The sequence below is a fragment of the Rattus norvegicus genome, chromosome 3 (genome assembly GCF_021556685.1).
Source record: "Rattus norvegicus strain SHRSP/BbbUtx chromosome 3, alternate assembly SHRSP_T2T, whole genome shotgun sequence".
Lineage (NCBI taxonomy): Eukaryota > Metazoa > Chordata > Mammalia > Rodentia > Muridae > Rattus > Rattus norvegicus.
Genome location: NC_141536.1, coordinates 154,024,280 through 154,038,380, shown reverse-complemented (window position 1 = coordinate 154,038,380; position 14,101 = coordinate 154,024,280). Strand labels below are relative to the sequence as shown.

Sequence of the window (14,101 nt, the reverse complement as noted above, 5' to 3'; positions counted from 1 at the left end):
GTTCTGGGACAGCCAGGGCCACGGTGGCACTTCTGTTTATCTTTGTAGGGCTTTTTTGTTTGTTTTGTTTTGTCTCACTGTCTCTCTGACTGACCTAGAACTCCCAGAGATCCATCACCCCGGCCTCCCAAGAGTTGAGGTTAAATGTGCACAATGGAGAAAGGAAGCAGAGACCAAACATTCTTTGTAACATGCAAGACAAGGGCAGTTCTTTTTTTTTTTTTTAAGATTTATTTATTTATTTTATGTAAGTACACTGTCACTGTCTTCAGACACACCAGAAGAGGGCGCCAGATCCAATGACAGACGGTTGTGAGCCACCATGTGGTTGCTGGGATTTGAACTCAGGACCTCTGGAAGAGCAGTCAGTGCTCTTAACCACTGAGCCATCTCTCCAGACCAAGGGCAGCTCTTAACCTTTTAATTTTAGAGTTTGTAGTGTTTCCGAAAGTGTGGAAACAAAAAGGTTTGGGGACTGGAGAGGCTCTTGCTGTTCCCATGTCTCTGTCAATCGATGATTTTTTTCCTCGCTGCCTTCTGTTTTCTCTCCTTCTTTTCCCCTCTGCCTCATTTCCTTCGCTTTCTTATGGAACAATCACCCAACCAGAATGTCAGAATAAGTTCAGCGACGGTGTCTATTCCACACCCCACTCTGGGGCTTAGAGTGAGGCTTGATACTCAGTCGACAACACGGATGCAATTGTGCGGAAATATAAATCACCGCCACACACGTTTGTCTTCAAGATAATTTATTTCAAAACACACTGTTAAATGACACATCTTTGTGTGAGAAAACATTTCGTCTGAAGAGCATTCTGTAAGCAGTCAGCGTGCAGTTGGGGCTAGGTGACAGACACACATTCCAGAAGGTAAGATGCGTGCGTATCAGGGCCCTTCCCTCCATTGAGGCAAAGAGCAAGTGTCTGCTGAACTGACCAATAGAATATTCTCTCTCTCTCTCTCTCTCTCTCTCTCTCTCTCTCTCTCTTTCTCACACACACACACACACACACACCGTTTTCTGCGATGTTTTCAACATACCAGCTACAACAGGAGGCTTCTTTGAGTTTAATTTATATAATTAACACTTGACCCAGCAGTTCCCAACTCCAGAAAAAAAACAAACGATAAACCAAGCCCTGGTCTACAGTGTTCCCTAACCTCTGGAATGCAGAGGCTCACCCAGGGTTGGTTCATTGTGAAGACACTGAGTGCTTAAGTGGAAAACATATACCTGCCTCTGTCTCTGTCAGACCTACATGAAGACATCCCGGCAGCACGGAGGAGGGAGAAGCCGGCAGAGACCTTAGGAGGTGGCAACGCGGGCTCAGGTTTTGTATTCTCCTATCGATTTGTTTGGACAAGGTTTCAGTTTGAAGCCAGGCTGGTCTACAACACTCAATCCTTAAGCCCCGAGTGCTCGGATTACAGGCATGCACCATCACGTAGGCAGTGATGATGTCACTGACTACTATAATGACATTTACTATCAACTAGAACACTTTCACAACGATGGCAGTGCTTAGCACCCTGTCTGTAGAAATCTTGACTGTGTGGGAGTCGGCTCTGGGGAGCCAGCACAGGCTTAATCCAGCACGCCATTGGTCATGAATGAAATATCTAGAGAGTGTGGTCACCAGATCAGGCTTGGCTGACAGTGCTGGTGAGGTCAGCTACCCAGTATCCAGGAACAAACTATGTTACTGACGTCCTCCTTATGGCAACTCTGACTTGAGCCACTTGCTTGTCTCCAGCTGACTGACCCTTTTTACAATGCCCTGAAGAAGAGCCCTGTGTAACAGGGTGAGCGGAAGCCCCCAGGACCTCACTGAAGACCCTCCTGGGAGAGATGGGGTAAGTCAAGATATCCTGAGGGGTACGACTGTGCCCATTCTGCAGACAAATAAACTGAGGCCGTAGGGAGTCATTAGCACCCAAAGTAGAAGCCACAACAGCCAACACATGGATGAGTCCCTCTAAACCCTTCCTTCATTCAAAGCCCCTTGCTGAAACCCGGGAACCGTGGGGTTCCTAGTGCTTGTCACGTGTCGTGGTTCAGCTCTTACGTTCCAGAGTGCTAGACTCTGGAACTGAGATGCACTCTGTTAAAAAAAAAGCTCCTGTCCCCAGAGCCATTTGATGGGGGCCCTCACCGAGTGCTTATTATGTCCCTGCTCTGAGACTTCCGTCCTTGTGGAGAAGGGATCTTAGGAGCAGCCTAGTCCGTAAGACACAGGGTTTCAGGGGGAAGCTGAGGCAGGGTCATAAAGCCATCTTGGTTACAGCCTGCTGTCCCCAGTCAGAGTCCCAGCACCTGATAAATATCTTGGGCAAGAGGAAGGCGGTGGTGAATACGGGTTCTGGATCACAAGACCCCGGCAAGGGGATGAGGAAGGTGGAGACTCAGCCTCTGCTGGTCTGGGCTGGTGGTAGGGGACACCTCCTTCCCAGGTCTTCTGAGAAGCACTTGGTGAACACACCACACCATGTCCTTATAAACATGGCAGACAAGCCAACTCCACAGGGAAACTGAGGCACGGAACTAGAGCTTCCAGAGCCCTTGAAGTCTCACACTCAAAAGGGAGAGTTTGGTGCTCATCTCTCTCCCTGGTAAGAGGCAGCCTCTGGAGCAGGGCTCTCTACAGAAGGAATTCTAGATCATGAGTTCCAGGCCCCAGCAGGCAGGGATCTGGAGCTGGGCTGCAGAAACCAATGTCCCAGCATCTTCCAAGCAGACGGACCCCTCAGGAGGCTGAGGAGACCTCCAGGCGGCGGTACTGAATACCGCTGTGCTGCCTGTGGCCAAAGCTCAGAGGGAACCTGCCAAGGAAACCGTAGAATCAGAGAGCGGCAGACCTGGGCTCTCCCTGAGCAGGAAGCAGCGGACATCGTTGTCCCCACCCTACAGGGTGGGGCTCTGTCTCAAAAACAAAAGCCAGGGCTGGGATGGAGCTCAGTGGTACAATGCTTTCACATGGTTACACATGCAGGGCAAATCCATACACACACACAAATCCAGGGGAGCTGAGCCTTAAGTCAATGCAGCGCCAACACTAATGGTACAAAATAACTGAAGGAAAGCAGCGGGGATCCGGGATGGGCGGTGAAGGGGTGAGGGTGGGGGGTGACAGGAGATGTGAGCATCCAGCAATAGAAAGAGGAGTCTGAGGTCCTGAAGGACCCCCACTTTTGAGGTGCCGTCCCAACCCCCACCCCTCATCCACCACATACCTCCTCATCTGAAACTGCTGCTCTATTTCAGCCAGCGACTGTCCTTTTGTTTCAGGAACGAGTAAGTAGATGAAAGCTAAGCCAAGGACAGCGGTCAGCCCATACAGCAGGAAGGTCCAGGCCAAGCCGATGGCACCTTGGGACACGATGTTGGGAGTGTGGGTCAGGAGCAGGTCCTAGATGGAGAGCCAGTAGTCCACCCACGCACAGGTCGGGGCTGCCAGTTTGCAGAGGGCTAAGAAGTCCTCAGGTAAGGACTTTTCAGCCAGAATGTGACAGGCTGTCCCTGAGGCTGGGGCCACCAACACAGTGAGGACAACTTGTAAGGAGAGAAAGAGCCCTGAGAGTCAGAATACCCATGTGGAGGAGTGGCTAGCTGCAGGGCCTATTAGAGGCCGCTCCAGAATTTCTGCTCTAGAAGGCCACAAAGGGTCACCTTGAAATTTGAGCTACAGTTGGTCTAGACTAGACCTGAGCCAGAACAGGAAGACGCGAGCTACTGCTCCAGCTCAGAACTAGGGGTTCTGGACCATATCAGAGAGACCTCCACGGGCAGCTTCTAAAGTCAGTGGGCCCATGACATAGAGAGGGGACTTGAAGGAAGGGACTCTCTATAGAGGGGAAGCCAGGTTCTGCGAGGGTGTCTTTCTCTCTGGCAGCCACAATTATCCTTTCCATCACCCTCCTGTAGAAGTGGAATCTGCCCTAGGCTGGGTCTGTAGGGCCAGGCTTCAGTCCTCGGACACCAGGCTGGACTTAGAAATTATTTCCCCATCCATGACGCGAGGCTTGAGGGCTCTTGATGGGTCCTTCCTCTTTCCTCCCTCCTGATTTTGTCTTTTTATCCATTTCACATATCCATCCCACACAGCAACGAAGGAAGGCTGGGAGACTGTCATGTGGGTGGCGTCTCCAAAATGTCCACACAGCCTCACGAGCTAGACATGCAAACACTTGACCACCGGAAGTAGGCAAGTAACCCAGTCCTAAGAATGGCCAGGGTGAAGGAGCCTCTGGGCATCAGAAGAGCAGGCCATTGGTTCTAGGAGGGGCAGGTGATCTCGTTGAGCCAATGGGAACAGGACCCAGGACTTGGACTGCAGCTTATGAGAGAGGTGCCCCAAGGCATGCTGGCTGCGGGGTGGGGGTGGGGGTGGGGGTGGGGGTGGGGGGCGGGTGGGGGGGCTGGTGAGGGTGGGTAGGGGGGCTGGTGAGGGTGGGTGGGGGGGCGGGTGGGGGCAGTGGGGGTGGGGTGGGAGGTGGGGTAATGGGGATAGCAGACTGAGAGATAATGAAGGACAGACCCTGGAGTAGGAAAACCCAGGACTGGCCTTGCTTGAAGCCACCCACCCGGCTCATTTAGGTGACCTGAGATAAAATAGTCCCTTTCAATTCACAAGTGGGCTGCATCAGGTTTCAGGCCGCTGTGACCCAGCGAATTTGGTCGCTTTAGCTCTGGAGAGAACTGTCGCAGGGTCCAGCTGGACCCCACCTAGGATGAGGCCAGAGTGCTCACCGATAAGGTCGAGGAAGGACAGGCTGATGAAGAGGTTAGCTGCCCAGTTGAAGCTGCTGCAGAAGGCGAAGGCTCGCCCTCGGATCTCCACCGGATAGATCTCACTGAGGACCAGCCAGGTTACTGGAGGCGAGAGCAAGAGAGATTCTGGGCACCCATGAACTGAACAGGCCACCTCCCACCCTTGTTAGTCAAGGCCTGTGTCATACTCCTGGTCTCAGATTCTCTCAACTGCACACCCTCTGTGCTTCTACAGGAATCCTGTGAATAGCCGAGGTCTCAGGTTCCTGGGACATAAGACATTCAGTGCCAAGAGCAGAAGGGTCCTAGGCAAACTCGTATGTCTGTTTTTTTTTTTTTTTTCTTTTTTTTTCTTTCGGAGCTGGGGACCAAACCCAGGGCCTTGTGCTTGCTAGGCAAGCGCTCTACCACTGAGCTAAATCCCCAACCCCGTATGTCTGGTTTTTATCTGATTCATTACATTCTCTTCAAGCCAGTCCTTCCGATGGAACCACTCGGGTATAGATCTAAGGATTGAAGAGACTTGAAGTTTAAATTATGGTGCCAGGGGTGGGGGTTGGGGGAAGGGGGTGGGGCTTAAAAACTTACAGGTACTGTTGGGTTTAAGCTAATGGGGGTTTATATATGCAAGGAACCCTGGAGCCTCAGCCTAAGTGTCCCTAGACTAATAAGGCCCACTGAAAGGGACAGAAAGCTCTGGATCTCCCTGCCCTATAAGCCCTCCTACCTGGTCCAAACCCAAAGGAGAAGGCGCTCACGTAGACCATCATGCAAACCAGTGCAGACCAGCAGAGGAGGGTATGCTCCGGGATGGGACTAGTGGGCACTGAGGAGTCAATATTCAGAGCTGGTCCCAGGGACGCTGTGATGACTGGATGGATGGGTCTCTCAGTGACTGACCGGACTGGTTGTCCTTGATCTCCACTGGTGTGTAGCACTGGTGGTAGAGATGTACGCACAAGCAGACCCGGGGTTTGAGGCAGGTCCACCTGCTGGCTGGTGTTGGATGTGGCCAGGCAGCTGGGGCCAGAATCCAGGGACACAGCAAAGCTAACTAGGCCTATGCCACTGACAGACAAGGCCATGAGAGCACAACCAGAGAGTAGAAGGGCTCTACGGCCTACACGGTCCACCAGCCCCGTGGCGATCAGGGTGGCAACCACCTTCACAGTACCAAGCCCCACAGAAGCCAGCACAGCTGAGGAGCCCCCATGGAAGCCAACAGAGCGAAATATGGTGGAGGCATAATATAACACGTTGGGTTGCCCTGTTAGCTGCTGGAACAACACTAGCCCCAGCCCCACTACTGTGCGGCTCCACATGCCGTCCTGAGCCCTGAAGAGGTCCAGAAAGGTGTACTGTGCCTTCACCAGGCCCAGTTTGCTGGTCTCCCCTCCCTGGAGTGGGATGAGGTCTTGGCGGGCTGCTGTGCCTTCTGCACCAGCAGGGAGAAAGAAGAGGCTGAGTGACTGTAGAAGAGCGGGTGCAGCCGCCCAGCCAAACATGTGCCTCCAGCCCCAAGGGCTGCCAGCCAGGACGTAGTTGAGGCCATAGGAGAACAGGATGCCCACAGTGATGCCCACCTCGTAGAGGGATACCAGCACGCCCCGCTGCCTCGGCCCCACCAACTCTGACACGTAGATACAGCAAGCCATGGAAGACAGAGAGATGGCGAAGCCCACGGATGAGCGGCCCAGGAGCAGCCAGGGAAGGGAGCCGGCCAGACCCAGAATCAGGCTGCCAGCCAGCAGCACCACATTGCTCCCCAAGATGGCTCGTCTCCTGCCATAGCAGTCAATGAGGAAGCCCCCGACAAGGGAGGCGAGGAAAGCACCCAAGAGCAGGCTGCCCACCAGGAGCTCCTGTTCCAGGCAGCTCAGCCTGAAGTCCAGCTGCAGTGGTAGGAGGGCACCGGATATGACAGCCAGCTCATAGCCAAAGGTCAGGCCCCCCAGCAGAGACACGGAGGCACAGAGCGGGAGGACAGTCGGGCCAAGGCCTGGGGAAACAAAATGAAAGGGCAGGGCTCATATTGACTGTCATAGAGGGTCTGCGTGTCACTTCTTCCCTTCTGTCTGTCAGCCCTCCAGCTGTCCGGCTGTCTACTGTTCAACCACCTGCCTTCCTCCCTTCTATCCACTGACACATCCATCCATCCTTCCATCCCTTACTCTAAACATCCAGACAGCCATCTGCCTGCTCAGCCTGTCTCCATACACCCTTCCTTTTTCCACCCATCTACCTACTCCTCCTTTTTCCCTCCTTCTCTTCCTTTATCCATCCACCCACATATACCTCTGTCTATCCATTCATCCTTGCGTTCATCCATCCTACTTTCCTCCCTCCCTTCCTCCTGCCAACAGACATACTCATCCCTCTCTTTTTTCCTTCCTTCCTTATGTTTACCAAACCATGCAGTCGCGCATTTACCTATCCACCCTCCCATCTCTTGTATCCACCCACCCATCCATCCATCTATCTCTCCATTTCCCCTTTAATTTGCCCAACCACCCATTGGTTCATTGACCCATCTATCCACAGACCCATCCATTTCCCACCATCTTCACAGTCCATTGGTTGCCATGTTGTTGCAGAGAGCCACCATCCAGCATCTATCACATGCTGGCTGGGCTCCCAATCCTGGCACTGCTGTGGTGTTGTCCAGGACCGGGAGCCAGACAACTGATAAAGTTCATATCATTTCAGGTGAGGACTTCACACCATCAGCACTGGGCAATGGAGGAGCCCTGCTGAGCTCTGCTTTACATGAGGGAGGAGTGGGGTTGGGGGTGGGTGAAGCCGTGTGGGCCTCGGGGTGGAACACTTGTCTACAGTGAATGAAGCCCTGAGTGTTATTGATAGACTGCCAAAGGAATGGAAAATCGGTTTTTGGAAATCAGGGTGCACATCTGACCAGTTACCACCCTCCTTAAGAATCATGAAACTCAGTTGGGGATTTAGCTCAGTGGTAGAGCGCTTGCCTAGCAAGCGCAAGGCCCTGGGTTCGGTCCCCAGCTCCGAAAAAAAAGAAAAAGAAAAAAAAAGAATCATGAAACTCTGTGTTCTTATGAGACATAAGTAGGCCATGAGCATAGCAGGCAGAAGTAGTACAAGTTTGGGGCCAGCCTGGTCTACACAGCAAGACCCTGTCTCAAAACACAACTAACTAGCAGAGAAGGCAGAGGAATAAGATAAAAATAGCCATCTACAGGGACAGAAAGGCCACATGCCCATGACTGTGGGATGTAGTCAAAGAGACAGCCAGGTGATTTTCATCAGAAACCTCAAAATAACCTGACAATAAATTATATCTCCAAGAAAGGGAAGGAGAAAAGTTGCAAGAAAAATAGCCCCAAGGAACAAGTGGAGTTCATGTATTTAAAATCAAATGTTAATGAGATGGTAGGTGGTGGGAGAATCCATAGTTGTTGGTCATGAAGCCTTGAGGGTTTGCACAGAGTGAGGAAGGAGAGACAGAAAATACAAATGGTGGGGGATTTTAAAGGGACTGTGAGCAGGGACACTGGAGGCAAGCACAGCCCAGTGATGCAGTGTTTGTCAGCCGAGATCTCTCCCACCTCATCCTCAAGACTGGCAGGTTCCTAACTTTATTCATGAAGGGACACCCAACCTTCAGAGCCCCATCCATGTTTCCAGAACACTTAACCTCAAGCGCTTAGAACTGGATGCTATCCAGTTCGGCCTGCTTCGCAAAGAACAATTTAAGTGTATCAGCCAAGCTCTCCACATTGCCCACTCAAGACGCTGCTTTTCGATGCCAAGCCTGCTTTTCACAGAATGTTCTAGAACATAGAAGCCTCTACACCTGCGCTGTTGCATACAGTAGTAACCAGCCGCGTGTGGGCGACTGGGCATTTGAATGGCAGCTAAGGTGATGGAAGGTGTCGGGCTTCATTTCCATAAATTTACTTAGAAAAACAGTCTCTTCGTGCCCATGACTTTGGAATAAAATTCCTTTCATTACTATTAATAATATTAATAACTCGTGTGTTTGGTGATTGCCACATTGGCATTGGAGTTGTGCAGGTCATCCTTACGTTTTAATTCACACCTTTATGCACAGATATTTCTGGAAGCATCTAGAAGCAGATAGCAACATCTACTACCCCACCCCCACTGCCGACAAGGAGAACTTTGGTAACACGACCGACCGCTAGATTTGCTGAGAGCAGTCTCTGGTCCAGGTGTCACTTTGATTACTAAGCTTTAACAGCTCATTTGTGTCTTACCACGGCGTTATGAGATGTGCCTTGGTATTACCAATGAGGGAATGAACTCATGACCAGAAAAAGGAGAGGCCTTTGCAAGAGGCAAAATCAGGCCATCAGCACCCCTAGATGACAAATGTTTGTGCGATAGGATTTTATTCTGATCTCTCCTTCCTGTCTCTTCCTGGGTGTCAGACAATTTTTATGAAGAGGCAAAATGCTCATGGTGGAAAAATCGATGCGATTTTCACCTTCTTTCTTCATGAAGGAAGCACCCACTGCCTGGCCCACTGTGTTGTCATTTCTTCTAGGTTCCACCCCACTAGTTACCTGGCTGCTTGCCCCCTCCTCTCTCTTGCTCTTGTGTTCTTGCTCCCTTCTCTTCTCCTCTTGCTCCTGTTCCTTACCCTCTTCCCCCTCTCTCCCCATTCCCCTCCCCACTTTCTCTCTCCATTTGTTCATGGCCAGCCTCTCCTCCTTCTCCCCCTCTTCCTCCTCTCTTCTTCCTCTTCCTCCTCCTCCTCCTTCCCTTTCTCCCTCCCTCCTTTCCTCCCTCCCTCCCCCCCTCTGACTTTCTCTCAACTCCCCTCCCCATGTCCTGAATAAACTCTACTCTATACTATACTGTCGTACTTCAGGTGGGGAAGGAATGCCTTAGCATGAGCCTGAAGACATATCCCTGGCTTCTCTTATCTCTTTATAAAACAAAACACACTATCCTCACCTCCTTTGGTCCCTCAAGTTCACTCTCAGAGGCGACATGAGGTGATTACTAGAGCTTATGTATGAATTGAACCCACAAAAAGCTTGTGTTGTTGGGGAACTTGATCCCCTGTTGGTGGTGGTGTTTGGGAAGGTTCTGGAAACATTAAGATGCGGAACCTGTCTGGAAGAAGTAAATCACCGACTCACTGCCCTTCTCTACCCTTTGCTTCCATTCCACCACGAGGTAAAAGGACCCCTTGCTCTATGCTTCCTCTACCACACCATCCTGCCTTTATGCAGTAGACCAAGACACCATGGACCAAACACTCTAAAACTGGGAAGTCAAAATAAGCCTTGGCTACTTTCAAATTATTCTCTCTAGTATTTGGGCCGCAGCTACGGAGAGTAGCTAAAAAGGTGATTGGTGCCAGAAGTGGGGTTGCTGCTGAGGCTGTACCTGGTGGTTCTTAAACCTATGGGACTTATGGTTTGTGGGAAGGGTTGCAAGAGTTTAGGGATATGGACTAGAGAAGCCCAAGAACACTATTATCAGGGCTTATTGAACGTGTCCTGCAGAAGCTCAGAAGACCAGAACACCAACAGGAATGTAGGCACTGACGGCCAGGCCCATGAGGCTTCAGACAGGAATGAAAGTTCTACTCAGAACTGGACTAGACACCATTTGTTACATTCCAGCAGAGAATTTATGTATGACTTGTTGGCAGCCTGAGAGACTCTTTGGAGATCTAAATTTAAAAGTCATATTTTAGGTCCAGTGAGACTGTCTAAAAGCAGGTAAAACTGCTTGCTGAATAAGCCTGGAGTTTGAGTCCTAGAATACACAGAAAGCCAGATGTGGTTGCCGCATCTGTAATACCAACATTCCTCTGCTAAGGTGGGACACAGAACGGTAGAGTCACCCAGAAGCGTGGAGGCAGCTAACCTGGAGCTCGCAGAGCAACAACAACAACCAAAGAGGCCCTGGCTCAACAAGGTGAGAGCAGACTGATTACCTGAGGCTGTTCTCTGATCTCCATATGCACAGGATGGCATGTGTACTCCTGCACCCTCTTCCCACCCATACACACACACACACACACACACACACACACACCACCTCCACCACCACAACCACCATCATCATCACCTCTCTCACACACACATGCACACACACACACACACACACACACACACACCTACCTCCGCCACCACGACCACCATCATCATCACCTCTCTCACATACACATGTATACACACACATGCATACACACACATCCCACCACCACCACCACCATCATCACCTCTCTTTCACACACATGTGTACACACACACACCACCACCACTACCATCACCTATCTTTCTCTCTCTCTCTCTCACACACACACACACACACCATCATCACCACCTCTTTCTTTCATATACACGCATGTGTGCACACACATATACACACACACAACTTTTTTAGAAGTGATTTTTAAACAACTAAACTGAATGGGAATTTCCAGGTAGTCATATTCAGGCTATGACATAGCCATTGGTAACTGCTTTTTGCCAGGTTTACAGTGAGAGTTGGGAACCAGAGCAGGGCAGCCTGGCCTGAGAATCCAATGTGAAGTTGGGCCTGAGGAAGGCAAGATCCCTGAAGAGATTCACACCTTTAAAAATAAGCCAAGCACACTGTATTGGATTAATAGATTGGATGGTTTGTGGGCATCTGAGAAATCCACCAATTTCCATCCACTCCAAAGCTATAAACTTAATTAAAAGGCTTTCCTGGGAGAGGAGAGAGCCCTTGGGGATACTGTGCTGGCCCAGAGCCACTTAGAAAATAGTTTCCTCAAGGTTTATATCATCATGCCAGGGATCAGCAGGCCACTGCAGCCGTGGATCCCAGAGGACCCTGTCACCCTTGGAACTGGTGGGAGAACTTCATCGTGGAGATCCCAGGGAATTAGAGGTACCAGACCGTCCACTAAGGAAAGCCACAGAGGAGCCAGCTCAGACAGAGGCATGTGGTCCTTAGTCTCTCAGTTGACAAAGACAAGGCAGTTTAAGCCCACGGAAGCTCATGCCACGACACCGTGGGTCCCAGACACCAGCCATGGATCTCCAGGGAGTCCTAATTGCCTGTCTGGGGTTAGTTCTTGCTTTGGCTCAATTTTTCCTTGAAATTCTCCTGTTTCAACCTGTTAGAGGAACAGTGTTTATTCCCTGACAGGGCTAAGAGAACGAGCCTTTCTGTACTGCGTTATCTACAATTGGGATAACAGCTATCTCCCCAGTGTTAGCTACAGTGACTCTGCCCTGAACAGCCTAGGGCACAGTTTTAACAAGTTACCCCATCCACCATTGCAGCTTAAAACCTCCAGCTTCCCTTGTCGTTTGGAATGACATCCAAAGTTCTCTTCACAGCCCTCAGAACCTGGCATGATCTGCCCCACTGGCCTCTCAGCTCCCTCCCCTTATCCACTGAGTTGCTGAGCCTCTGGCTTAGACCCCAATGTGCATTTCTGCCCAACCCCCAGCCCCATCTCAGCAAAACCCACTTCTGGACAAGACCTCAGGTCTGCCTTGGCCTCCTGTGCTACCCAAGGAACACACCTCCTGGCCTTCATACCTCTGTGTGTTCCACAGCTCGTGTTCATTACCTGGTCCCCAGTTCCTCACCTCGAGACTGAGAGTACAGTCTCCCTGTTCACGGTGTGTCCCAGCCCCGGCGCATGGTCTGAACCTCATGTCCACGGAAGAATGAGAAACTGACTATCCCTTTAAGTTTCTGAGTCCAGAAAAGATAACAGCAATCTTGATCCCCTGCAGTGGCAGAGACCTGTCCTCCTGGCTGGAACCCCTCATTAGTGGACCTATCTCCTCTCACCAAAGCCAAATCCAGCCCAGGAGTTCTGTCTAATCTGCCCCTGTCAGTGCCCTGTCCCTAGGGCAATACCCAGCACTGAGGTACTTAGCAACCTGTTAGCTGACTTGGCTCCGGGGTGTATGGCCCAGTCTGCATAACTGGAGTCTCCTTGGAGCTGTCTGCAGAGCCCCCAATGGTCTCAGCATCCCAAAGTGACTCTGTCTGCAGAATCATCACTCTGGGGCTCCTGGGGGGCTCTCTGTGGTCAGGCCACTCCCCAGGAAGGCGGATGGACAGCGGGGGACCGCCCTGCCTGTCGCGGGGTCCGGGAGGGTGTGGGGGTGGCCCGAGATCCGTGGCCGCGACTTACCCATAGCTAGCGAGTAGCGCTGGGCAGGCGGGCTGGGCTCTGGGCCCTGCACGTCCTGGTCAAATCCCCGCTGTAGCCGTGGCGGATAAACTTTCCCCAGAGCTAGGGCCTGCGCTCTCCCTCCGCCACGTCGGCCAGCCCGGCCTGAGCCTGGGGGGCGGGACAGAGGGGAACCTGGTACCGCCCGACAACCAATGCTGTGGCGGCCCTGCTGCTCCACAAAGGAACTTACTTTAAGTTTCCCTGGAGAAACTGTCACTCTGCAAATAGTTACCACAGCACTGTGGCCCACCCTTCACTGGCCTTCCGAGTGTACACACACACACACACACACACACACACACACACACACACACACACACACACCCTGAGCCAGGCCTCACCCATACACACACACACACACACACACACACACACACACACACACACACATCCTGTGACGGGCCTCTCCCATGTGTACCCCCACACCCCACACGCCCCGCCCCACACAGCACCTCTGACATCTCAGGCATTTAGAATCGTTCACTCTCTATCCTGATAAGCACAGGAACACTTGCTCAGACTTGGGGTGGCCCAGGGAACAAGGCAGACAAATTCCTTATTCCTACGGAGCTTACTTGAAAAGGCAGAAGAAAATTATCTAAAGGAGTCAGAGGAGCACAAGGAAGGGCAGCCGCAGAACATTAGCCTGGGTGTGCAGCCAGGCAGCTGGGGATGGCTGGGTTGCTTTGTCTAAGGAAGGAAAACTTCAACTGGGGCCTGATGGACCAGGTCCTGGGGACTGTGAAGGGGATGGCAAAGGAGTCAGTGGGGAACAAAGGAGCATCTGAAGTGAAGGTGGAGGGTCTGGAACCTAGGGGTTCAGAGAGGTCAAGTGGAGAGGAGTGGATGGGCCAGGAGCCATACCCTGAGATCTTGAGGCACTGTTAAGAGTGTTGATTTCACTGTAGTTCTGGAAGTGGAATTTAAGCCCTCCTGTATGCCAGGCGGGTACTCTGTCACTGAGAATATCCCCAGTCCAGGAATGAGGAGTTTTATCCCAGTTGAAGGAGACAAATTCTGATGGGTACAGGGAGCTGGGCAGCTGACAGTGGCTGGGATGGAGACAAGTGGGCCACTCAGAGGGAGACTTGGTAAAGACTGGAAGGGAACTGCCAGGGGGCTGGGCAGGCAGG

At 51.7% G+C, this 14,101-nt stretch overlaps 1 protein-coding gene across 2 annotated transcripts; it reads right to left on the bottom strand.

The window, feature by feature from the left end:
• Positions 1-732: 732 nt before the first annotated feature.
• On the bottom strand, positions 733-13,341 carry Slc2a10 (solute carrier family 2 member 10). Of its 2 annotated transcripts, none has more exons than XM_087653649.1 (5): positions 13,159-13,341; positions 5,496-6,767; positions 4,748-4,870; positions 3,232-3,367; positions 733-2,820 (listed from the first exon to the last, which is right to left on the bottom strand). In XM_087653649.1, the coding sequence occupies exons 2-5, from the start codon at positions 6,421-6,423 to the stop codon at positions 2,745-2,747; spliced, it is 1,263 nt and encodes a 420-aa protein (XP_087509775.1). In that variant the 5' UTR covers positions 6,424-6,767; positions 13,159-13,341; the 3' UTR covers positions 733-2,744.
• Positions 13,342-14,101: the final 760 nt, after the last annotated feature.

Excerpts from the sequence above, each read along its gene's own strand:
- Slc2a10 (XM_087653649.1), bottom strand. The coding sequence starts at position 6,423 with ATGGCTTGCTGTATCTACGTGTCAGAGTTGGTGGGGCCGAGGCAGCGG. Across the intron at positions 4,871-5,495 it reads CTCCTTTGGGTTTGGACCAG|TAACCTGGCTGGTCCTCAGT; the intron begins GTAGGAGGGCTT and ends TCTCGCCTCCAG. Across the intron at positions 2,821-3,231 it reads CAGCAGTTTCAGATGAGGAG|GTTCCCTCTGAGCTTTGGCC; the intron begins GTATGTGGTGGA and ends TTTCCTTGGCAG.